This window comes from Myxocyprinus asiaticus, chromosome 16 (genome assembly GCF_019703515.2).
Source record: "Myxocyprinus asiaticus isolate MX2 ecotype Aquarium Trade chromosome 16, UBuf_Myxa_2, whole genome shotgun sequence".
NCBI classification, from domain to species: Eukaryota; Metazoa; Chordata; class Actinopteri; order Cypriniformes; family Catostomidae; genus Myxocyprinus; species Myxocyprinus asiaticus.
This window is the reverse complement of record NC_059359.1, coordinates 24,878,742-24,906,117: the sequence shown is the minus strand read 5'-3', so window position 1 is coordinate 24,906,117 and position 27,376 is coordinate 24,878,742. Positions and strand designations below refer to the sequence as shown.

The window sequence follows — 27,376 nt, the reverse complement described above, 5'->3', positions numbered from 1 at the left end:
TTCCTGCTAAAGACCTGGGCTGCTCATAATGATATCACAAGCTCCCTGGAATTTGTGTGTGTTTGTGGATATTATTAGATTGTCCAAGAGGGCCTGTGTGCAGATGTCTTCCTATCATCAGAGTAAATCATTGTAGGATCTGTGGCATGTACACATACACGCACACTCAAGTACAAACATAACGATGCACCCTGTGACAGGATATGGCTTTTGCCAAGTTGAAAGCACAGGAATCCAAACCTACATGATTATGTTATGAACCTATTTTCAGTGGTGAAAACAATCAAATGTAACCACAGTGATACTGTGAAAAAACTAAAAATTTTGTTATCATTTACTCACCCTCATGTTGTTCAAAACCTACATGACTTTCTTCAGTGGAATACTAAGGAGATGTTAAGCAATATGTTAGTCTCAGTTATTATTCACTTTCATTGCATCTCTTTTCCACACAATAACAGTGATTGGCGACTGAGGCTGTCATTCTGCTAAATACCTCCATTTGTGTAGCACGAAAGAAAATGTCGAACAGGTTTGGAACAACGTGAGGGTGAGTCAATGATGACTAGGGCTGAGTATCGATACAGATTTCCTGATTCGATTCCCATTTGCAAGCTCTCGATTCGATTCCAATTTCGATTCGATTCGATATCGATTCATATGGGTATATTTTATTTATAATGTCCCTTTTGCTTATATATTAAAAAAATTCTCTCCCAGCTAATTCTGTGAATTATACAGGGGACCTTCTAACTAGGTACAATATGAAAATATTAATTTGACTAATTATATATTAAATGGGGTTAGTTTTAATAGCCAGTACTGTCTCTTTAAGGGAATCCTGCATTTCGGTAAACAGCGTCTTTAAGCGCATGTTAACGAGAGAGACTCGAATGGTTTTATCTCATCTGTGTTATGCATGATTAAAATTAAATGTTTCTTTTTTTGTTGTTAATGATCAACAATTGTAGAGAACAGAAAGGGTATTAAAGGAGACATTATTCAGTAACAAATGGGTCACGTGTATCTTGTCTTTGGACGCACATTAAACGGAACAACTTTTACTCTCAACTTGCAGTGAAAGGATCTCGCTGCTGAATACTCCAACACTATACTACACAACTCATTCACTGGTGAGTCAAATCTAAACATTTAACAGCCAGTTGACAAATATCTACATTTTTAGTCACATATTGCGAAATTTGATTGCAAATGCGAGTGATTTCCTCTCATTGTAGTGGAGTGCTGTGCATAGAGAAAAAGATAAATCTTGAGATTTAAGAATCGATATCGAGATCATTCAAATGAAGATCGCGATGCATCGGAAAATCAATATTTTTTCCCACCCCTAATGATGACAGAATTTACATTTTATGCGAACTATCCCTATAAGCAATATCACACTCCCAATAGTGCAGTATAACAATGACTCACATTTTAGACATAATATGGCCAGTTATTTTGTCTATTTTTGCTCTGCTAATGAAAATAGCTCCAAACAAAACCAAATCAACCGTTGTGAGTTGCCGAGAAATTCAAAGACTGGCAGCCTGTCTTGAATGCCACATACACAGACAAGCAGAGTGATACAAACAGTGAAGCCTCCCAGTACTGTTATACTAAATATAAGCACTGCTGGAACACTGCTTGTTCAATCAGATTAGAGCAACGGAACTGTTATATGAAGTTTAAGAAACACCTGTCAACAGAAACTTTCCTACTTAAATCGGCCTGATTCCCTTTCACTCCATTTTCATTTGTGGAAACTTTAACATCTTCATCTATGCATTTATTTTGGGGGCTCTCCTCCTTCCCTTTGATAAGCAAACAAATGGATCCTGTAAGAGGAGTGTAACACAGTTCAAAGCACCTCCCTGCATGTCCCAGCATCTAGACCCACCTCCTCAACACCTTCTCTACTCTACTATTTTATAATGCACAAGCTAACACTCACAGGACTCGTACACATCAGAGCATCTTATTTCCTGTCTGCAGTTCAACTTCTCATGGACTGACACAGTCAGTCTTTTCCTGACAGAGACCTGAATGTTTCCTCCTTTTGACGGCTTTTGTCGGCTATTAAGAGCTCAGCTGCTGTCTCTGCTTGGCCAACCTAAGCATTTTCCCACACTGTGCCGCTATTTGGAATTCCCTATTTAAGGTAAAAATAATATTATAAAAAGCCTCCGAAATCATAACACACGTGCTGTGCGGAAAAAACGTAGCTTCCACCCATGTCTCTTAATAAGATTTTTGTAAGGATAGTTAAGCATTCCCAAAAGCTGAGTCTGATTATCATTAACCCATCTATTTTTCAGAATTAAGGAAATAACCAAGTATAAAATGTACACACAATAAAAAGCTGAAAGAGAGGGAGTCCTCTATTCTACAGTTGGCCCAGAAAGTCTTAAACACACTTAAGAATGTATGTTTTTGCATTATAAAACAAAATATCAGATCAAGTTGCATATATATATATATATATATATATATATATATATATATATATATATATATATATACTGTACATTTTTTATCCCCTTCTCTCCCAATTTGCAATGCCCAATTCCCACTACCTAGTAGGTCCTCGTGGTGGTGCTGTTACTCACCTCAATCCGGGTGGTGGAGGACAAGTCTCAGTTGCCTCCGCTTCTGAGACCGCCAATCCACGCATCTTATCATGTGTCTCGTTGTGCATGACACTGCGTAGACTCCACATGTGGAGGCTCATGCTACCCTCCGCGATCCACGCACAACTTACCACGCGCCCCACTGAGAGCGAGAGCCACTAATCGTGACCACAAGGAGGTTACCCCATCTGACTCTACCCTCCCTAGCAACCAGGCCAATTTGGGTGCTTAGGAGACCTGGCTGGAGGCACACCCTGGATTTTACTCGCGAATCCAGGGGTGGTAGTCAGTGTCAATACTCACTGAGCTACCCAGGCCCCCAAGTTGCATATATTTTAAAGAATATATACACTCACTGAGCTCTTTTTTTAGGAAAACTATACATATACAGTGCTTTCAGAAAGTATTCAGACCCCTTAATTTTTTTCAGATTTTGTTATGTTGCAGCCTTATGCTAAAATGCTTTACACTCCACACCGCATAAAGACAAAGCAAAAAATAGATTTTTGATAACTTTGCAAATTTATTAAAAATAAAAAACTGAAATATCACATTGACATAAGTATTCAGACCCTTTGCTATGACACTTGAAATTTAGCTCAGGTGCATCACATTTCTCTGGATCATCTTTGAGATGTTTCTACATATTGATTGGAGATTTGGAAAGGAACACACCTGTCTATATAAGATCTCACAGCTGAAAAATGCATATCAGCCATGACATCAAAGGAACTGCCTGCAGATCTCAGAGACAGGATTATGTCGAGGCACAGATCTGGGGAAGGCTACAAAAACATTTCGGCAGCACTGAAGGTTCCCAAGGGCACAGTGGCCTCCATATCTCTTAAATTGCAGAAGTTTGGAACAACCAGGACTCTTCCTAGAGCCGGCCTCCTGGCCAAACTGGACAATCAGGGGAGAAGGGCCTTGATAAGAGAGGTGACCAAGAACTAGGGATGTCCCGATACCATTTTTTTGAGAACGAGTACCGAAACTTTTTTTAGTACTTGCCGATACAGAGCAATTTATTTCAATGTTATCATCAAATTTGTGTTTAAATAAATAAATTAATTAAAACATTAATCAAATGAAAGTATAACAATTAATTTTCAACATGAAATTGTATAATTTTTATCAAATTAATTGATTATATACAGAACCTCACAGCACAATGCTAAATACAACATTGGAGTTATTTTTGTCAAATAAAGTGCTGCATAATACAGCATCACAGATGTGAGATATTGACTGAATATAATACAGTTACTATTGATTTATTAGTAGTAGTATTAGTAGTATAACAATAACGATCTATTTCTGTCATACTTTTTTCATTTAAATTGAGCTTTTATTTTGGTGGAGCTTTTATTTTGAAGTGTTTCTGTGTTGTTAGAACAAGGAGCTCTAACATAATGACGGCAGATTCACAAACTGGAAAAGCCAGTCGCTACGTGAATCACAGGAATTATTAAACCACAAAAGGCTAATATTTAAATAAATAAATATGTAGTCTGTATATGACTCATGCTAAAATGTGAATTAGTGCTCTGCCTGCTGTCATCTGCTACAAACAGTATGCAATGCTCATAATAGTGTTTTCCGTGTATGAGTCCAGGATCTCTAAAAGTATGAGCAGTTTGTGTCTCTATGCCTGCACAACACTGGCTCCACACATTCACAAGCACTCACATTTAAAACGCTGCACATGCAAACTATCTATTTATCTCATTAAATCACAGCTTTTGCTGTTAAATAATCTCACTAGGACATGACGGGATTTTAATCTGTGTGCTGAATGTTTACGTAATGACATTCGAACATCAGATGATATCGGTTTTTGGTATCAGAGCATTTTTACGAGTACGAGTACAAGTACATGAGCGCGGTATCGGACCTGATTCCGATACCGGTATCGGTGCATCCCTACCAAGAACCCAATGGTCACTCTGGTTGAGCTCCAGAGATCATGTGTGGAGATAGGAAAAAAATAGCAGAAGGACAACCATCACTGCAACACTCCACCGATCTGGGCTTTATGGCAGAGTGGCCAGACGGAAGCCTCTCCTCAGTGCAAGACACATAAAATAGTACCTAAAGGACTCTCAGACTGTAAGAAAAAAGATTCTCTGGTCTGATAAAACAAAGACTGAACTGTTTGGTCTCAATTCCAAGCATCATGTCTGGAGAAATCCAGGCACTGCTCATCACCTGCGCAATACCATCCCAACGGTGAAGCATGGTGGTGGTAGCATCATGCTCTGGGGGTGTTTTTCATCGGCAGGGACTGGGGGACTGGTCAGGGTTGAAGGAAAGCTGGACGCAGCAAAATACAGAGATATCCTTAATGAAAACCTGGTCCAGAGCGCTCAGGACCTCAGACTGGGCGGAAGGTTCACCTTCCAACAGGACAATGACCCTATGCACACACCAAGACAATGCAAGAGTGGCTTAGGTACAACTTTGTGAATATCCTTGAGTGGCCCAGCCTGAGCCCGGACTTTATCCCATTCGAACATGTCTGGAGAGACCTGAAAATGGCTGTCCACCAATGTTCCCCATTCAACCTGACACAACTTGAGAGGATCTGCAGAGAAGAATGGCAGAAAATCCCCAAATCCACGTGTGCAAAGCTTGTCGCCTCATACCAAAAAAGACTTGAGGCTGTAATCGCTGCCAAAGATGCTTCAACTAAGTACTGAGTTAAGGGTCTGAATACTTATGGCAATGTGATATTTCAGTTTTTTCTTTTTAATAAATTTGCAAAGTTATCAAAAATCTAATTTATGCTTTGTCATTATGGGGTGTGTAGTGTAGATTGATGTGAATTTTTTTTAAAGCATTTTAGCATAAGGCTGCAACATAAAAAAATTAAGGGGTCTGAATACATTCTGAATGCACTGTACACTATGGTCCTAATAAAGTGCAAAACGAGGTATTCTGCTGTTGTAGCCCATCCGCCTCAAGGTTCGACAAGATGCTATTCTGCTCACTACAATTGTACAGAGTGGTTATCTGAGTTATCATAGCTTTTCTGTCAGCTTTAACCAGTCTGGCCATTTTCCGTTGAGCTCTCTCAACAACAATGCATTTCCATCTGCAGAACTGCCGCTCACTGGATGTTTTTTTGTTTTTGGCACCATTCTGAGTAAACGCTAGAGACTGTTGTGCACGAAAATCCCAGAAGATCAGCAGTACAGAAATACTCAAACCAGCCCATCTGGCACCAACAATCATGCCACGGTCGAAATCACTGAGATCACATTTTTCCCCATTCTGATGGTTGATGTGAACATTAACTGAATCTCCTGATCTGTATCTGTGTGATTTTATGCATTGCACTGCTGCCACATGATTAGCTGATTAGATAATCACATGAATAGGTAGGTGTACAGGTGTTCCTAAAAAGTGTTCGGTGAGTGTATATATAGTATATACTATATTAAAGGGGTCATGACATGAGGAATCAAATTTTCCTTGATATTGTGGCATTTAAGAGGTCATTGCTCTTACTACAAAAACCTTCCTCCTTAACAGAAAAAGAGTATTTATTTAAACCAAGCTGCAAAAACGGCTTGTTTGGAAATTGTGGAACTCGTGATGTCACAAGGACCAAATACATCTGCATATGACTGCCTCTTCAGCAAGACATCAATGCCTATTTTACATCATTCCACCCTTGGCCCTGCTCACTGGTGCCCAGTCAGTCACATAGGTGAAGAGAAGAGAGATGGGCCTGTCATGGCAGATTCATCCAAAGTCTACTTACACAGGACACCTTCATGTGCATATCTGGATTTAAATGTTTTTGTACATAAACGTGCATGGCCTTGACCATTATCATACATTTCGCGCCGCTTTTAAAAGACGCAATGTCAAGTTATAACTTCCCCATTGTGTTACATTCAGCTGCACTGTCTTGATGTTATGCTGTTTTGAAGGCTTCCTGGACTGTTTTTGCACAAATCTGTGCTATTTTTAATTGTTGAACTTTTGTAAACATGCACTACAGGACGTCTCTTATCGTTTGATCCATTTCCGGCGAAGTGCCCCGTGTTTTAAGAGCGGTACAAGTGTAACTTTTAAAAACACATCTCATTCTACTGCTGCCACTGACTGGGAGAAACACAAGCATTCCTGTCTGTAAACAAACATGGGAGATGTGAGATGTGAAGACCATTGTCTCTGCTTTGGCTTGTTGAAGCCGGCTGAAGCACCCAGCATCACCGTGTATTGTATTACGTTTGTGTATTCAGAGTATTTCAGGGTGGATTGCTTGTGATACAGTCACAATATGATTCAAGCTTTGCGAAATAACTGTTATTGAAAGATGGGACAATTACAATTTTACTATTGGACAAAAAACCATAAGTAACCGATTTCATTAATGAATATTTCATATGTCATGACTGTTTGATAGTTTATGGTGCTGCTTGAGCAAACTGTTTGATACTTTCAGTTCAAATGTGTTGGGTGTACGTTATGTGTTAACCCTGAAATGTAGTTGTGTGGAGTTTGTTTATTTTCTTCGGATTGCATTTAAAAAATGGCTGTATTGGAAGGGCAGCAAGATATTTGCCAATCACAACATTGAACGTTTACATTGAACTCTTAAAGGGCCAGACAGATTAAAACCAAGCGCTTCAGGCAGAGAGTCAGAGACAGGGTGGAAATTATTATATATGTCTAAATTATGGCTGTCTGGAGCAAAAAGACTGTACTAACATTATAAGTGGACCTCAGGGAATATAACAAAATTATTTAAAAAAGAGAATGTCATGACCCCTTTAAAACAAAGTATCTGGAAATTTTCTGGTTCCCTATCTGTCACTCACTCAATGTTGTGTCGATGTAGTGACACTAGGGGTTGCCCTTGGGAGCCCCAAAAACCTCTGATCTTTGAGAAAAGGCCAGTGGGAATGGTGAGTGGAATTTGCATGCCACTCCCCCAGACATACTGGTATAAAAGGAGCTGGCTCGCAACCACTCATTCAGATTTTTTCTTCGGAGTCGAGCGGTTGTGTTCAGCGAGCTGAATCCTCTGCCATTTCACCTCTAAGAAAGCCGTTGGATTTAGGGCACATTACAGCGGCTTCTCCCCCTCGTGCACCGGTGGAGTACAGAGAATGCCCCTGGGCACTTTGACAGTCTAAAAGAGTATATATTCTTCTGATAAAAGAGTATATTTTCCCTACTAAAAGAGTGGCACTGATGGAGAGAGTCTTTTTAAAGATGCCTTTCCGTCTGTGTTTATTTCCTGGTTGCGGTCGTTACCTCTCCGCTTCCGATGGCCACGATCGCTGTCTTACGTGCTTGGGCGCTGCCCACGCAGAGACAGTGTTCATGGACGGGTCATGTTCTCACTGTGAGAACATGACCTTGGCAACATTGCGGTCGCGGCTTTCCGTCGTTAGAGGGAAAGCCACCCCAGCGGCTCCCTGCCTCGGTCCTTCTACCTACAGGTTTGAGGCCACATCGGTTAGCACTGGGGGTGATTTGGGGACCCCAATGGGAGCAGCTCTGCCGGGTAACTCCTCACAGACCTCCCATTCCCCAGTACGCTCGTTTACCCCGGTCGAGTTCTGGGATGAGACCACCGGCTCGTCTCAGGGTGAGTTCACGATCTCATTCAGTGCTCGTGAAGTGGATGAGCTCTCGACTGCAGCATCGGAGAGTGGGCTGGTCCAGTCTGACGCTGAGGACTCGACTTTCACTGCCCGGACCCGGTCTCTGAGCTCCTCTGCTCTCACTACCCCCGATGGTGGGGCTGCCAGGGGGTACTCGACGATTTCCCCAGGTGGATAAGGCAGTTGCGGTGCACCTGTGCCCGCAAAACGCCACCACCTGGTGGAACCGCCCGAGTCGTCTCTGGCGACAAAGGCCTATGGTGCCGCTGGACAGGTTGCCTCCGCCCTGCACACCATGGCTCTCCTGCAGGTGCACCAAGCCAAGGCGCTAAGAACTGCACGAGGGTAGTTCTGACCCGGGATTGATGCATGAGCTGCGCTCCGCGACCGATCTCGGTCTGGCATCTCAGATGACTGCATTGGCATGTCAACTGCCTGGAGTTGCTCGCAATGTTGCTCGCCCTACGGAGGCTTCGGCCATTGATCCATGGCAAGCATGTCCGTGAACATCCTACGCCGCCTCCTACTCTGGAGTCAGCAGTGACTCAAGTCTTTGCGAACCACTCACATCCCACGCGACCTCAACAGTGCAGCAGACGCGCTGTTGTGACAGGCCAAGCTCAGGGGAGAGTGGAGACTCCACCCACAGGTGGTACAGCTGGTTTGGAGTCGATTCAGTCAAGCGCAAGTAAGCCTGTTCACTTCCCGGGAATCCTCCCAGTGCCCGCTCTGGTACGCCCTGACCGAGGCTTCACTCAGCACAGATGCACTGGCACACAGCTGGCCCCGGGGGCCGCACTAGTATGCGTTCCCCCCAGTGAGCCTACTTGCACAGACCCTGTGCAAGGTCAGGGAGGACGAGGAGCAGGTCATCCTAGTGGCACCCTACTGGCTCACCCAGACTTGGGTCTCGGACCTCACACTCCTCGCGACAGCCCCTCCCTGGCGAATTCCCCTGAGGAGGGATCTCCTCTCTCAGGGACAGGGCACCATCTGGCACCTGCGACCAGACCTCTGGAATGTTTATGTCTGGCCCATGGACGGGACGTGGAAGACCTAAGTGGCCTACCACCCGTGGTGGTAGACATGATCACTCAGGCTTGGGCTCCCTCTACAAGGTGCCTATATGCCTTGCAGTGGTGTCTGTTCGCTAAGTGTTGTTCTTCCCGACACGAAGACCCCCAGAGATGCGCAGTCGGGTTGGTGCTTTCCTTTCTGCAGGAGAGGCTGGTGGGGCGGCTGTCACACCCACCTTGAGGGTGTAGGTGGCCGTTATGGCGGCGCACCACAATGCAGATGACGGTAAGTATTTAGGGAAGCACGACCTGATCACCAGGTTCCTTAGATTCATGAGGAGGTTGAATCCTCCCAGACCACGCCTCATTCCCTCATGGGATCTCTCCGTGGTCCTGCGGGGAGCCCCGTTTGAGCCCTGGAGTCAGTTGAGCTAAAGGCAGTCTCTTGAAGGCAGTCTCTTGAAGACTGCCCTCCTGACTGAGCTCACGTCCATCAAGAGGGTAGGGGACTTGCAGGCATTCTCTGTCAGTGACACGTGCCTGGAGTTCGGTCCGTAATACTCTCACGTGCTCCTGAGGCCCCGACTGAGCTATATGCCCAAGGTTCCCACGACCCCGTTTAGGGATCAGGTGTGAACCTGCAAGCGAAGCTGCCCCAGGAGGAGGCAGACCCAGCCTTTTCGTTGCTGTGTCCAGTGCATGCTTTGCGCATCTACTTGGATCGCACGCAGAGCTTTAGAGGCTCTGAGCAGCTCTTTGTCTGTTTCGGAGGACAGCGGAGTGGGAGTGCTGCCTCTAAACAGAGGATCGCCCACTGGGTCGTTGAAGCCATCGCTTTGGCATACCACGCCCAGGACGTCCAGCCCCCCTTGGGGCTTCGGGCACACTCCACCAGGAGTGTGGCGGTCTCCTGGGCCCCGACCAATGGCACCTCTTTGGCAGACATCGTTAGATCAGCGGGCTGGAAAACACCCAATACCTTTGCGAGGTTCCTCAATCTCCGAGTTGAGCCGGTTCATCCCGTGTGTTGTCAGTTACGAACAGGTAAGTTGGCGGGACAACTGGCCGGGTGTACCGCTTGCGTATAGTGCCTTTCCCCTCCTGGAAGGGGAGATGTGCGCTTGTTACCCCCCAGCCAAGGTCATGGACCTTGGATGTACTTCCTCCTTAGCCCTGTGGCAGGCGAGTTCATGGAGAAACTCAATGCCGGCCCAGTACGTGTGCTATTAGGTCCTGTACTGTGGTAGGTGCTCCACATGCGCTGGTTGCCTGTTTGTAACCCCGTGTGATGTATCTTCCATGAGACGGTTTCCCTGTTGGTAAACCCGTGTCTTCCTTGGGAAGAGTTTCCTTCTGCCACCAGTAACCGTGTTTGTAGAGCTCCGTCCCCCCTACCACGGGGACTTCTCCACATGTGACACTGCCGACAAGACTCGGTAAGACCATGTGACGTATTTCCACACAATTGCCTCCCCTTCGGGCAGGATGTGATCTCCATGGTGTCTTCCCCTTGAGAATGGACACCCCCCTCATGCAGACATTTATGGCCCCCAGCTGAACGATTTCCATTCTTTTTTGGGGAGAAAAAAAAAGAAGAGGCCACGGCTGGGGCGGCCTGTCCCCATTTTGTGCAGTCGACTTGTCCCCGAGGTGCGGGGGACCATACGACGCTCATAGGAGCGTTGGGGGAGGTTACCTGACGGCCAGGTGCGCTGGATACGAGGCACGCAATGGTTTGCCTGTCTCGCACCGCCAGTCCACGTAACGCAGTTCAGCTAGTCGTGGCATTTCGTATAGGGACCCCTAGTGTCACTACATCGACACAACGTCGAGTGAGTGACAGATAGGGAACGTCCTGGTTACTTTCGTAACCTCCGTTCCCTGATGGAGGTAACGAGACGTTGTGTCCCTCCTGCCACAACTCTGAACTACCTGCTGAAATGGCCGGGACCCTGTCTCGGCTCCTCAGCACAAAACCTGAATGAGTGGTTGCGAGCCAGCTCCTTTTATACCCGTATGTACGGGGGAGTGGCATGCAAATTCCACTTTCCAATTCCCATTGGCCTTTTCTCAAAGACCAGAGGTGTTTGGGGCTCCCAAGGGTGACCCCTAGTGTCACTACATCGACACAACGTCTCGTTCCCTCCATCAGGGAACGGAGGTTACGAAAGTAACCAGGATGTTGTCAACCATTAGTAGAAAATGTCCATAGTTAATGTGATGAACTACACCCATGGTTATTCTGCTTAGACACCGGTGTGCACTTGAGGGGAACTGACTAACTAGAAATCACCTTGGGACCAGACGCTTCAAAGTAATTGCAAAAATGGTTTTAAAACTGATGTTACCTTTGAGTAAAGCCCTAGCGTCATTTGTTTGCAGATGCCACTAGGTTTGATATTAAGTTATTTATTCAATTAAATTAATACATTTTGAAGTGTAACTTATGTGTACAAAAACTTTTTTGGGCAACTGCATATCAAATACTCATACGTTGTTTTATATTGTTGTCTGTGTGCTTACCCGCTTGGATATCTGGATGTCCATCATGAAGAAGTGCACATGTTTCTCCCCTTTGTTAAGAGCCAACTTCTTAGTCATGACTGCTACCAACATAGCAGTGCATGCCACACCCTGACAACAAACATACAGACATGAGTATGTTTACCATCTGTCTCATTACCCCAAACATATACTCAGGCATAAACTATGCAGAGTTAACAATATTCAGACAGTACACAGAATTCTGTACTAAGAAATGTACACTTATTTTTAATAGAACTACATTCTGAGACTTTCCAACATTTATTTTTCACTTTCAAAATTTAGACAGCTCTCTAATAAATAAATACATACATAAAAAAAATAAGAGGTAGCACAGATACATGTAATTTTTCAAATGTTTACAGAAAAATGTGTAACAAATATGCAAAGCAAAAGTGCTTTATCGCTTACATCTCTATGAGGCACATTTAAGAGTCATTTTGGATTGCAGCAGTTCATTTACCTGAGCTCCTTAATTTGTTGCATTAAAGGAAAAAATATTGAGAGATTAAGAAAGGGAGACAGAGAGACAGTTAGCAATGTTGTGGATAGAAAGAAGAGTTAGCATGCAGTGCTTTATTCAGTTCATATCATAGTGGCTTCTATGACATCACTTCTCAATGGCAGAAAAGTCTAAAAGTGCTGAAAACACAAACGTAAGGCATTTAATTTCCCCAAAGTTTTCCAAAATTATTAACAGCAGTTGGGGAAGCTGGTAAATTTTAATTACAGAACTCCCCATAGTCAATCATCTTAGTAAGCCAGAATCAGTCAATTCAATTGACAAAATCTTTAAAAATACCAAAATATCATTATTCACCAGGGTTTATCCCTAAATGCTATTTTATTCTGCTGGCAGACAGTGTAAATTCCTCTCTGTTAAAGTCTAATATATGAAGATACTCATCTATATTTTGAAATTTCCCCACCTTTTAAGGAGAAGTTGATTCCAGGAATACTGGCAAGATGCAAAAGATAGGTGGTACACTGTAAAAAGTGGTAACCTGCTATTGTTACCCTAAGGAGCCATTTCTAACTGATCTAACCCTTAGAATTAGTTTTGTTGGTGTATCCTTATGTATTCAGGTTGATTCAGTGATGTTATATAATATTTTTGACTTGACTTAAACAAGTTAATTCATGTTACCATATATAGCATATTTTTTTTAAGTTAGCATTTTAATTTTTTAATTTCTGTGTAGACATGCAAGACAAACATATAGACATGCAATAATTCTTTCACTTGATGGATAACAGCTGAGCATAATGGAAGCTGCTCATGATATTGGAAAGCATTTGATTTGGGTAATTTTTGACCAGTGGGGAGGGTGTTCAGTTGGACACCAGCCATGTTGAATACTATCGTTGAATCAGCTACAGGTTAGAGGGCTATCCCACACTTATGAACACCCAGTATACTGCTCCAACTGGATTAGGAAACTTTTTATCTGGTTTTCCAAGTCTTGGGCACAGGTTGGCACGCCCTCCTGATCTAGTGGTGCCAAATGTAATAAACCGCCTAAAAATGGCAATGGTGGAAAGTTTTCCCTAAAAAAGGGGGAAAGCTTATAAAAACACTGAGTGAGGGAGAGAGAGAGGAGTGAAGGATTATTTTCCACTGTGTCAGGGAGGTGTCTGGGTTTGGCTTGAGCCCCATGCTCCTGTCGTGTGAGCCCCATGCTCCTATCCTGCCGGCTTATCTGCTCTGATCGGAAATGAGGGATGGAGAGAAGAGATGGGCGGACAGTGCAGAGCACATGCAGCTGTCTGAGTCACAATGAGACTAAAAACCCAACCCTCACAAATATAGAAAGGCTACACAAATGTTTATGTACACATATATCATGTCCCTAAAAAAAATCTTTCACTTTTGAAGATTTAAGTCAATTTTCAGTTTCTAATTTACACAGTCCCTTTAAACTAACCTAAATTACTTTGAAATAAATGATTAAACTTCTGAAATGTATCTCACCCTTCACCTAGACCCCAGTGTAATAATCCAAAAAATACCTCAGGCTTATGTCCAAACACAAGCAGATAAACATACCACCCCTGTAATAAAAAACTACAATGTGACATTGACATTAAATACTAATATTTTTCTTCTTGTTTTGACATGAAATTAATGCGTATCCACTATATTTTCAATCATATTGAAATGATCTTGTACGGGTGTAACCAAAGTACTTGGTTTACAGACAAAACAATCTGTGTATCATATTGCTAAATCCTTTCCTCCCTGTTTCACTTACTGAACTTTGTGCTCAGATACACAAAGACACACACATATACACACAAACACTAAAGATCAAAATACCAGTGTTTGTATGGTTCACATTTAAAGCTTGTTTAAACATTTTAGTAATACCTTAAACCTATGATTTGAATATCAACATTGTTAAATTTTTAAAAGGTGAAAAACAAATTTACTCTCACACTGTAAAAAAAAACGAAAAAAAAAATGGCAGCTGTGGTAGTCAGAATAATTATGTAAAAAATACAGTAAAAATGTAAACAACTTTACAAAACAACCTGTACATTTTACAGTTTAAAACTGTTGTTTTTACGGTATATTTTACAGTGCAGTACCGTCGTTTATATTATTAAATGATAAACTTAATATATTAACCTTCTGAAACTGTAAAAATCTGCTTTTCACTTTAAAATATATTGTTAATCACCATAGTAATTACAGAAGGGCACATGGCGACATGAAGTTCATCAATAATGGCTCTTCCAGGATCAATGACCAACAAACATGTAGAGACAGTGCTCAATGTCACTCACACAAACACTAAACACCATCAGGTTAACACACTTAAATTAAATTTATGCAATAAACATTAACTAAACTACATCAAATATAACACAGAACACCCCAATGTACATAACTGATATTAAAATAAGAAGAAACATAACTATTCCCATAAAATATAATGAAATGTAATGGGTCACACAGGGAATTCTGGGAATGGCAGATTACTGCTTTTTAACATCATACTTTACCATAAAAAGTACATGTACTCTCTTGTTAAAAATTTTTTTAACTGTTACTTATATGGGAAAACCATACTTTTTACATCTAAAATTTTTTAATTTTGACAACATTTCACTGTAAAATTACATGTAATGTCTTTTTATATATATTTAAAAAAATTTACATATATTTTACGGTAACTACATTAATCAATTTAAGTTTTTTTTACTCTAGCATTTTTACAGTCTTTTACCGTTAAAATTACAGACATTTTTTACAGTGCAGATCTGTGTTAACTGTTGGATATCTGTTGAAATACAATTCATCTCTTGCTGAAAAATCCCCTCAAAACATCTATATCAAACATCATTATCTTCAACCTTTATAACTACTGTGCATGTAGAGAAGCTGGACAGGTGAATGAAAAGACTAGTACGGTAGCTTTTCTCAAGGTCAAGACATAAAGCTAAATCTATTTTATTGTTTTACAAAATCAAAGCTATGGGGCTCAATGAAACATTGTAATGTTTTAGTTGAAACTAACAAATGCACTGTCCTAATTAAAAATAGCACACTTCCAGGAAAAGAGACATATATTACTATAAAAAGTGATTAACTTATTTTATATTCATAAATAAATAATTTATAACTCAAATCACCCTTATGTAAAATCAGCACCAGTAGACCTAGATAGCTGTACACACAAAAATACAGTAACACAGCTAACTTGTAGTTAAAGTTATATTTACCATAACGCCTGTGAAGAGACACACCACCTTGCCACAGCTAGTACAAGGGGACACATCTCCATAACCAACTGTAAGGAAGGTGATGGCTATGAGCCACAGTGCTGTGTCCATACCGCCTGTCTCGACCTGTTCCTGCCTATAGGTGGAGACAGAGAGTAACTGGTTCTGGGTCACTTTACAAAGGGATTTGTTCCACAGTAACGCAATAATGCGTACTCTGCATGTACACAGGATATTCATAAAACATTAAATAATCTAATGATGCTCTAACAAAGCTTAAATGAAAACCTGAAAAACTTGATGCAGAAGACACAATAAGAGTATTGATTATCTATGCCCTCATAAGAATAGTTGCAAGCAAACTGGAATGTATGATTCTAAAAAAGACAGTAATGAGATGTCAAGTGCTGAAGGGCAATTTGTCTGTCCTGAAATAAATCTATTCATAACAAATTTATGAGTACAAGTCAAACTGACCATCTACATGATACATCAGAGGTAGACTGAATGACTGAATGGCACTTGATGAGCTGTTTCTAAAAAGTCAAGCAAGAGGAGGTGAATGGAAAAAAAAACTTAAGTGTCCTACTGTTGCTTGAGTGTATTTGGACATGTGCACACATACTATGTGCAGCTACATGTTTGTGACTCTCTCTCTATGGCTATGTTCACACAGTAGCAGAATACAGATGTCAGTCCGATTGGAGTGCTATATTAAGTTCTGTAACATAGTTTGGTTATGAAAGAGAGTGACAAACACATCCCAAAACCAAAGCGACACAAATTTTGTAAAAATTTTTGCTTTCAGTTGGTATGTGGTGGATGAATGTAACAGCAGTTGACAAAAACTGTTGGTTACATTTTTGACAAATCTTTTGATGTATAGCATTAAGTGCTTACTTTACGGATTATTATTCTTTGCTATCAATTGTTATGTAAGTAAATCTCTCTCCGGTTGTGAAAAATGGCAGAAAATATAGAGAGAAATAGAGTGAAAGACAAAATTCTTATTAGGTATGAGGGCGGAGGATGAAAAAACGAATTGGACAGAAATGTTTTTTTACGGAGCCCCTTAGAGGACAGGGTGAGATTTTTTTTTCTGAAATAGTTTTGCATGGCCTCGAAATAAATTTTGCGTTCCCTCGCAATTGCGTTTCCTTGCAATAAATTTACCATGATACTACTACAGTAACCATATTTTAACCTTGATATTCATAGGGCAACCATAGTAATAATACAGGAAAACTAATGCTATGTTAATAAAAATCATTAGTTCCAATCTGTCATTGGTTGTCATGTCATCTTGTTACCCTTGTCTGTGTATTTAAGCCCTATGTTTGCCTTTGTGCTTTGTCTTGTATTGTTAATGTTACGTCGCTCAGTTTAGTTCTTGGTCTCTTGTATGTTTTGTCCTGATTTGAGTAAAACTGCACTTGGTTTTACTGCATCTCTTCGTCTTGTCCTGCTCTGCTCTGCTCTGCCTGTATGTTACAGAATACAAGACCAACCGAAGATGAACCCAGCAGTTAAACTGATGCATCTCCATCAGGGGAATTGTCCCCTTGAAGACTTTGTTGTGGACTATCTGGAATTATGTGATCAGGTGGATTTTGATGAGGTATGTCTCAAGTTATTTTTCCACACAGGATTAAGTAAACCACTCTATTCCCTGATGCCTACAGGTTTTATAGAATGGACTCTTCTAAAATATATAGACTATGCTCTTTTGCTGAGTGGTTCAGCTTTCACAGTGGGAGTGGCTGAGGATTTCGACACTCCTACAGTGAATACTATACCAAAAACCATTGCCACGGACCACGAGCCAGTGCCTGAAGCCTCTGCCATCCCAGAGCTAGTGCCTGAAGCCTCTGCTGTGTAGAGTTGTGTAGTGCTAGCTCTGGGATGGTAGAGGCTCCACCTGAAGCCTCTGCAGTCCCAGAGCTAGCGCCTGAAGCCTCTGCCATCCCAGAGTTAGTGCCTGAAGCCATTGCCGTCCCAGAGCTATTGCCTGAAGCCTCTGCCATCCCAGAGCTAGCACCTGAAGCCTCTGCCATCCCAGAGCTAGTGCCTGAAGTCTCTCCCATCTCAGAGCTAGTGCCTGAAGCCTTGGCCATCCCAGAGCTAGTGCCTGAAGCCTCGGCCGTCCCAGAGCAGAGCCTGAAACTTAGGATGCCATGTCTGCCTCGCCATGCCATACGGCCACCTTGACCGTGGAGTCCTTGGCCGTTTTGACCACTGCATCCCAAGTCCCTGACCGCCAGGAGGCGGAGGAGTCCGCAGCCAACCGGCAATTTATTGCAAGGGCACTCAAAACTTATTGCGAGTGAATGCAAACTATTGCGAGGGAACGCAAAACTTATTGTGAGTGAATGCAAAGTTTTGTGAGGGAACGCAAAACTATTTCAGAAAAAAATCCCACCTGTCCTCTAAGGGGCTCCGTAGGTTTTGGCTGCATGTCTGGATGAAAGCAACATGAGCTGCCCAAAATAAAAAAATAAATAAAAAATGATAATTCTTTTTTAAATTAAACATGCAAATACAATTTTTCACCCTAATGACCCAATATAAAGTCTCAATATTTCATTATCTGTCATAAAGGTTACAGGCATTACTCAAGGCTATCGTGAGTTAGAAAAGAGGATAGACTTCTGTTACCTGTTCATACAGATTTTATGTGATCAAATTTTGTCTGCAGTTGTAGGTACCAGACAATTTGAGAATTTGAGAACCTGTTAGTACAGATGTAAATCCCAAACATGGACAGTGTGAACATAGCTTATGTGTGCATTTGCATTTATTTGTACAAAATAAATGCATGATTAGGTTACCTTTCGCACAGTCGCAGCATCCAAGCTGCTGAAAGCCAGAAGAACATAATGAAGACCAGCAGGGTGCGGGCCGGATACTTGTTCATTAACACCTTGAGCACGAAGCGGAAGGTGAAATTGATATTGTTGAGGGAGCCAATGCTTCTATAAGAAGCACTAAGGAGCACTTTGCTGTGTAACAGTACAGCTCTGTGCACCAGATACAGCCTCAGGAACATCAGGGCCGACAGCAGCAACTCAACATCAAGCATGACTTCTTTGTGACTGGAGGACAAGCAGAGGGGAGCAGAGGAATTTCCCTCTGATTTCACCCCCAGCCTGTTCCCCATGTCTGGCCTCAGGTAGGTGGCCACAGGATGGATAGCACACACAATGAGCTCCAGGGAGATGCCAAGCACCCGGTTACTGGTCATGGCGATGCGCCAGTCCACCTGGTTGTGGTCAATGATGAAAAGCTTGAAGAAGGGAAAGAAAAACAGATGTGTATCAACGAGAGAATTACTTGATTGATCTCACAAGAAAGCAATGATTAACAAAGTATGGCAGAAAGGAGAGAGTGAGCAAGACATTCTTGATTCACTGAAAGAAAAGAGCCAAAATAAACATAGCCCTGCCCTCCCTGATAGGACGCCCAGCTGTAAACTGTGTTGGTTTTGAAGGACAAGTGTGTCAGTGAAACTACTCAAAACCATAAATCACAAATTAACGCCTCATTTATTATGACAAAAAAATCTTAAACATGACTTAGAGCAGAAAAAGAATAACACTATATTAATGAACAGATGGGCAATAGGGTTCATGTTTCAGGTCATATCCGACTGTTTGAAAAGTACATATTCCAGATTTCTGTTTTTGAAATTGTTACCTACATTTTAATGATGTACCTGCATGCTACACCTGCTGTTCCTGCTATCCAATTCTAGCTGCTGTAAAACCTGGGATTAATAAAATGATTATATTACCACTATAAGAAAGTTTTTTTGTTTTGTTTTTTTGTTTGTTTTTATTTTTTGCTGAGAATGAAAGAGATTTTGGACCTCAGATTGTTGTCTGCATTGTAGGTTGTTGACGAGGTGGGGAATACATTTTTTTGGCCACCAGCCACAGGTGAATACCTTATTTTACCAGCCACTCAGGTGCTTTACCAGCCATTGTTCATGTTAAATAAGGGACTCACTATACATATCTGACTTCAACAAAAACGCAAAGCATATCAGGGTGTTTTCACATTTGCATTTGCACATTAAAAGAAAATGAAACATTATTAGCAAATCACACCCTTATGACTTTCTGAGATGGTCTGAGTTTAATTGAGGCCTGCATATATAAGTCAAAATTCTTGCAACCTGCTTTTTGGCCACTGAAATGAGTCTAAAAATACCTCAAATGCATGTATTCAATGACTATTACTACATGCATGAGAAACATAATGCCACTGCAGATCTAAAAAGATATGCATCTTTCGATTTTACTTTTGTTCTATTTTTTGAGATCTAATTGAAATGTGTTAATTTAACAATTTAACAAATTTAACAAATGTGTACATTTTTGGTACTGAACAACATTTCTTTTCAAAGGCCAATCAGAGACATCTTACAGTTTGCCCAGTGGCTGGTAGATAAGGTAAAATCACCTGCATTTCGCTGGTGGTGGGTGTTAATTCCCACACTAATTGTAGGGTAAGAGGGTGTGGGTTTGCAGAAGCTGTGCTATATGGTAAATATGTGTATTAATATGAATATTATTGCAGCAATACTAATACTGTATATGCTGCATCATGCACAGATATATAAATCATAATCACATTGTTTAGTGTAGTGGTTCTCAACCAGGGGGCTGGGGCCTACTTTTTTTATTAAGTTATTTTAAAATAGTCTTACTTAAAGGAATATTCCAGGTTCAATACAAGTTAAGATCAATTTGCTGCATTTATGGTATAATGTTGATTACCACAAAAAAATTACTTTGACTTCTTTTCTTAAAAGCAAAACTCTGGGTTCAGAATCAGAATTAGCTTTACTGCCAAGTATGCTTACACATACAAGGAATTTGTCTTGGTGACAGAAGCTTCCAGTGCACAAACAATACAGCAACAAGAAAAAATAGAATTAAAATAAAAAGTGAATACAAAATATAAGTATATATAGAAATACACAATAAGAAGACTATATATATATATATATATATTCCAGTGAGGCACTTACAACAGAAGTGAATGGGCCAATACATAAATGTTAAAATACTCTGTTTCAAAAGTGTAGCCACAAGACATAAACAATATGCATGTTAGTGTGAAGTAACACCTTCCATAAAGTTATATGCAATTTTACAACTTTGTTGCCATGACGACGAAATGACATAAACATTAAAACCTTAAAACAATTGTAAAAACGACGATTTAAACAACTTTAACAAAAGCATTAATGTCAGTGCTTTTATAAAATTATAAGCTTCACATTTCTGCCTTTAAACCCTCCAAATATTGGCCCAATTCCCTTTCATTGTAAGTGCCTCACTGTAACCTTGATTTCTGCTTTTTTTAAAGAAAAGGAGGGACTAGTTGAAATAATTTTTTGTGGTAATCAACAGTAGGCCACTAATGCTGTTGTTTGAGCTTAACTTGTACTGAACCCAGAATATTCCTTTAATTTAAATACCACAGTTACTGAAACTTATGAAATCAGAAAATGTATTGTGATTAACTATTTTAATCTATTGATACACTTAGTTTCCAGGGGAGGGGGGCCTTAAAATATAATCTTGGATGATGTGGGGCTTTGGAGTCAAAACTCTTGAGAACCATTGGTTTACAGCACTGATTGCGGTTGCATGATTTCCTTCTCTGACAGGAATCACAACTAAAACTCAGCAATTCTCAATGGTTACTCTCGAAAGTCCATTTTTAAAAATAGTCATATGTCCTAATCTGGAAAAGAGTAAATACATCAAGACAATAAAATGTACATCAAAGAACTTTCTCATTTGAAATCCTATATTTCATTGCTACATTAGAGATTTTTGCCCTTGAATCAGGACCTCTACTCTATAATGCAGATGGTGGTGTTCAGAGAGGGTGCTGAAGGGGGGCAATATGAGTCCCATGGGTTGGTCACATAGGATGGGGGTTGAGGTGAACTGAGCGAGAAGCGAGATTGTGAAAAAGCAGGTGATGTCTTGGCAGACTGGCCTAATGGAGACATGTGCTGAGGACTAACAGGGGGCTCAGACCAAATGCTCTGCTTTCCCCAAGTATACATGATGAAGTATACCTGATTTCACATGACAACATCACAGACAACTCTGATAAATGTGACAGGCTTTTTTTCTTCTTCTAACACCCTGAAATTGTTCTTTTTAAACTTTCTCAATCTTTTTCTTCTTCATTCTTCTGTTCTTTTTCTTCTGTTTCTTCATTAAATAGAAAATTATATCATCATTTGCCCACCCTCATCTCATTGCAAACCTGTATGACATTCTTTCCTCTGTGAAACACAAAAATACATTTTAGGCAGTATGTTAGTCTCTGTCACCCTTGAAATTATATAAATTAAAATTGAATGGTGACTGAGGCTTTGTTCCACAAAGACAGGCATACAGGTTTGGAACATCATGAGCATGGTTAAATGATGACAGAATGTTTCTTTTTGGGTGAACTACCCCTTTAAAGTTCCTTGCCCCAAATGAGTTACAAGAACATTTGTATTGTGATGTAACTATGAACTAGTAAATTATATAGTGTTTCTTAGGCTTAAGCCATTCAAAAGCCACAAGGTCCCCCTGGCACCCCCATATTGCTGACTCAGTGTGAGGGGTCCAGATAAGCCCCACCTGCTCCTAACACTTCATGCTTCTTATCTCTATGCTGCACTTGCATATCCCACTGTTGTGAAACATTCTGAATCTAACGTTGTTGAAAAGCATTCAGTTGGTCAGGTTTCTCTATTTGGTCTTCCTATTTAATTTTCCTTTTTCCTTTTATCAATCTTGCGTAATGCTAAGTGGCATACTGTACACCATTGTTAGGAACTGTAGAGTAACACTACCAAATGGCCACGTTGGAGTGTTAATGACTAAAGAAGTTGAGATAGTAATGGGTTAGGTTAGGGGCCTTCTTTACTGTATATACTGGGTTACACTATCTGATCCTGTATATTAGGGACAACCAGCCAACTGTGGGAAGTCTCATCTGTATGGCAATGTGAAATCATACCCCCTTTTTCTTATCAAACAACATACAGTAGATGACATTACATTAATTTTTTTGTCAAATATGATTGGAACTGTAACAGAAGAAACTAAACTGACAATATTAACTGAGCTATGAGGACAATCACTTTAGAAAAGTCTTTTAGGAGTAATGTCTTAAGATGTTAAAGAAAATTACATAGATCTAAGAGAAGCCAATTCAACAGATTTATAATTACACAAAAACACTCACTCTGATGTCTTTATAATGGAAGGCGATGATGAGGAGGAGCAGACATCCAGTGGAGAAGCTGATGAGGCCATTTATGGAGAGGGCATATATGGATCCCTAGGGAGAAAAGAAATAAGAGCTAATTATATAATAAAAGCTTACTGTGAGGTACTAAAATTGAAGAATATTACTTAAAAATGACACATAAGCACTTAATAGATTCCATTTCTGAGCCAAATTGTTTTGTAATTCCCCTCTGTTTACTCACTACATATGGTTTAAATACGGTGGTACAGGTGCTTCCTTTTGAAGTAAGTATAATGCAATCAGCAATGTAACATTTTTAGAATCTTACTTTGTGTGTTTATGTACCATCAGGATGCTTCTCTTGGTAAGAATGAAGTTTGTTTTGCTCACTCCAAACATCATGCTACAGTATGTGGGGAGGATAACTCTTGAAAATCGACATCATGCTCATATGCCATTAGAGGTCAAAACTCAAATCCATTATTCAAACAGGCGCTAATTATGCACTAAATGATGTGGAAAGAGGCAATATGACTGTAGGCAGTGTGAGCAACACAAAGGGGAGGGAGACAAAATGTGGAAAAACTTGTATAAATAGCCAATTTTCCTGCATAACCTGGTTTCCAGGAGAATGGTAAGCTTCAGCCATCAACCATCATGCCTGGAAGTTTGGGGTTGTTCTGTGAGCACACAAATTAATTCTTTCTCCATACAAATTATATCAATACAAATTATATCAAAACAATATTAAAACAAAACAGATCAGTAAATATGCACATTAAATCATAGCTGAGGTGAAAAGAAGCTTCCGAACTCCCCTACATAACAAATGCAATAACTAAGAGGCTGCATGTTGTCACAGTTGAATGCCTTTAAGAAATTTGTCCACTTATTGCACCACTTCCAAATTTACATCAACAAATAAAGATGCTTAATGTTTCACTGGCCCATGGTTACATCAAGCTGCACTGGTATGCACATTCAAGAGTACTTTTTAGGAAATGCCATTATGACTTGTTCATCTTCTAATATGAGTGAGCTTGGCCTTGTGGATAAGATTTACACAATAGAGGAATTGAACATTTCATCCTCTTGTATTAATTATGCTAATGTGATGTCATTTTTCACCTTTCTGCAGCCTTTGACACAGTCAACCATCAGATCTTACTCTCCACCCTCTCTTCGCTGTGCATCACAGGAACTTTGATTGACTGGTTTAATTCCTGTCTCTCAGGTAGGTCCTTCAAGGTAGCCTGGAGAGGTGAGGTGTCCAAGCCACATCAGCTACTTACTGGGGTACCTCAGGGTTCAGTGCTCAGGCCACTTCTCTTCTCTATATACACAACATCACTGGCACCCATCATTCAGGCACATAGTTTCTCTTACCACTGCTATGCCAATGACACGCAGCTCTACTTGTCTTTCCAGCCCAACGACACCACAGTGACTGCTCGAATCTCTACCTGTTTGGCAGACATCTCATCCTGAATGAAGGAATACCACCTGCAATTAACCCAGCCAAGACCGAACTCCTTGTCTTTCCAGTCAACCCTGCTGTTGAACACAACATCACCATGCAACTGGAATCAACTACAGTAACACCTTCTAAAACGGTCAGAAATCTAGGGGTAACCATCGATAACAAACTAAATTTCACAGATCACATCTCAAACACTGCAAGATCATGTAGATTTACACTCTACAATATCAGGAAGATAAGACCCTTCCTCTCTGAACATGCCACACATCTTCTTATTCAGTCACTTGTCATAACTAGACTGGACTTCTGTAATGCTCTCATTGCAGGCCTCCCTGCATGTGCAATTAGACCCCTGCAAATGATCCAGAATGCAGCAGCACGTCTGGTCTTTAATGAACCAAAGACAGCGCATGTTACACCACTCCTTGTCTCACTTCACTGGCTGCCGGTTGATGCACTTATCAAATTCAAGGCTCTGATGCTGGCATACAGAACAGCCACTGGGTCTGCTTCAGCATACCTAAAATCATTTCTGCAGAGCTACGCACCCACTAGAAGCCTGCGGTTGGCTAAAGAACGTCGCCTTGTTGTACCAACACAAAGAGTACCACGTTGGTGGAATGACCTTCCCAACACCATGCGTGAAGCTGACTCACTTTCTGTCTTCAAAAAATGGCTAAAAACACATCTTTTCCAAGAGCACTTAACCAGTCACAAAAAAAAAAAAAAAAAAAAAAAAAAATATTGTTGCACTTTAATCTGTTTTGAATACTACTATTCTGATTCTAGTGAAACTTTGTAATATGGCACTTTTTCGTACCACTGTCTCCTTAAGATGATTCGCTTATGTGTTCCTCTTTTGTAAGTTGCTTTGGATAAAAGTGTCTGCCAAATGAATAAATGTAAATGTGATAAGATGATGATACCACAGTTCAATGGACCAGATTTCTTTTTTGTCAGCTTTCTAAGCAGGATCAACCTGAACATCCCATTTTTTATAAAAAAAACAAAAAAACAAAAACAAACAAACTTTGGGTTCTTAGGTATAAGGCAACATATAAACCACGAGGTATTAAGAGGACCCTACCACTATTGAGGAGCCTGTCCCTACACTTAATGCTGTATTCATTAAGTTGCCTAGGAAGAAAATCATCTGCTAGTAACTGGAATCTGACAAGTAACCATATGAGAGATCACTTTTCATTAAGTTGAAAAGGCATAATTAGATTGGTTTTATAAGGCCAGGTGCATAATTGGACTGGAAACTTCCATTGCATAGGTTATATCCCCAATTGAAGAATGCATTGGGGTGGGAGTTGTATGAAAATTAAGCAGCTTGTATTCTTTTATAAACTTCTGCTCAATTTATCTTAAATGCAAAGAGAACAATCACATTTAACTAATACACAGTTGTCAAGGTGATTAGTGTCTATAAAAAGCAACATTTCTACTGTGATATTGAATGTTGAAAATATTTCCTTGTTGATTTGACAGTGTATATGCAGTATTATATATATATATAAAAATCACACAAATTTTTGTTTGGAAGTAGGGCTGAAGTTTGTTTAATTCACTCCAATCACTACAGGATGTGGAGAGTAACACGTGAAAATCAGCATAGCTCTTGTGTCCCATTAGAGGTCAACACTCAAATCCATTATTCAAACAGGCACTAATTATGCATTAAATGGTGTGGAAAGATGCAATATGACCATAGGCAGTCTGAGAAAAGGGAGTGGGGGGGGGGGAAGACAAAATGTGGAAAAACTTGCATAAATAGCTGCTTTTCCTGTATAATCTGGTTTCCAGGAGAATGGTAAGCTTCAACACTCCGTAACGGTTGCAAAATTAGGCTTTGCTTTTGGATGCACAAAATTATTTTTCTAAATTTCTAAGTTTAAAGCATTAAAACCAATAATAATTGTAGGACATAAGAGAATTGTACTTTGGCAATCAAGAAAATAAATAGAAAGTATGTGCAAACACTGATTAGCTGCCAGTAAGGGCTTGTAAAAAGAACATCCAACATTTGTACAAATGCAGCTGAATAAAATATGACCCAATCTGACTTATTCAAATTCATATTGACTATTTTAGTGGCTAAGAATATAAAATCAAGTTAATCTCACTTTGTTGTTTAGTGCATTCTTAAATGAAAAGGTGTGTTGTAATAGACATTTACCGTTTCAAATGTAGAAGCTGTGTGTTTCAGGAATAGTAATTTTACTCTCTATTGGACACCAGTACATATGTAATTATATATATGGTAAATATGAGGCAACACACTCTCACGGCAAAATCGTCAGGATTCATACGACTTTTCTAAATTTGGCTAATTCGTGTGATATCGTGCAACTGCACTCGCTTGAATTCCAACGACTTTCACTACAGCCAATGATGTCACTGGACATCATTTCCATCTAATATGCGACAATTACTTGCTTCTGTCACACACAACAGCTTCCTATCCTGTTTACACACTCTACTGATTGGTAAAGTTTAGACAAGGGGTTTGGGTAAGGGCATAATATTAATAAGTATGTCCTTAATGCCGCGTGCACGGAACTCGCGCTTCCACATTAGACATCCGGGAATTTGCACGTGATGAAGTCATATGAGTTTTTATGTGACCAACATCGTGCAAGACCATACGAAATAGCCAACTCGTAAATTATGTATGACTTTTCATGAGATTGGGTTCTTTGTTATTTGTAATTAAAGTTCAGCTGCATTCTGTCATGTGGTATCATACTGTGGGGGTGAGGGTGTGGTCGAGCGCCCGTCTGGGGAGAGAGAGAGCGGTAAGGACATCCACCTGAGATGAATTGTGACTATTTACCATCTCTATGTTCACAAAGAGAGTCGGGGGAGATAAAAAGATGGCCAGTTCACAGAGAGAGGAGAGAAACAGACAGACCAGAGTCTTTGTGTCTGTCCCCTGAGAGAGAGAAAGAACCTTGTGTTGTGTGAAGCTGAAAAGTGGACTGTTTATTTGAGTGATGCTGAAAAGCCGTCTTGTGTTTTGAGTGAAGCTGTACAGCGATTGCTTTTTATTTGTTAACAAAACGGATTCACATGAACTGG

At 40.6% G+C, this 27,376-nt stretch overlaps 1 protein-coding gene and 1 long non-coding RNA gene across 9 annotated transcripts in view; one reads left to right on the top strand and one right to left on the bottom strand.

Moving 5' to 3' along the window:
* LOC127453915 (intermediate conductance calcium-activated potassium channel protein 4-like) overlaps window positions 1-27,376 on the bottom strand; it is a 45,621-nt gene that overhangs the window by 11,635 nt on the left and 6,610 nt on the right. For 6 of the 8 annotated variants that reach the window (XR_007899470.1, XM_051720685.1, XM_051720686.1 and 3 more), the window contains exons 2-5: window positions 22,807-22,902; window positions 18,369-18,823; window positions 15,541-15,676; window positions 11,794-11,904 (exon numbers count right to left, since the gene is read on the bottom strand). Coding sequence is in view for 7 of the 8 variants with exons in the window: in XM_051720685.1 (XP_051576645.1) it covers window positions 11,794-11,904; window positions 15,541-15,676; window positions 18,369-18,823; window positions 22,807-22,902 (798 nt within the window). In the remaining variant the exon portion in view is untranslated. Of the gene's footprint in view, window positions 1-11,793; window positions 11,905-15,540; window positions 15,677-18,368; window positions 18,824-22,806; window positions 22,903-23,428; window positions 23,493-23,940; window positions 24,367-27,376 lie in introns of all 8 variants that reach the window. The other 2 variants (XM_051720690.1, XM_051720691.1) reach the window with 2 other exon arrangements.
* LOC127453916 (uncharacterized) lies at window positions 15,731-24,385 on the top strand. The gene is made up of 3 exons (XR_007899471.1): window positions 15,731-17,158; window positions 23,951-24,046; window positions 24,241-24,385. It is a non-coding gene; the product is annotated as an uncharacterized LOC127453916 (long non-coding RNA).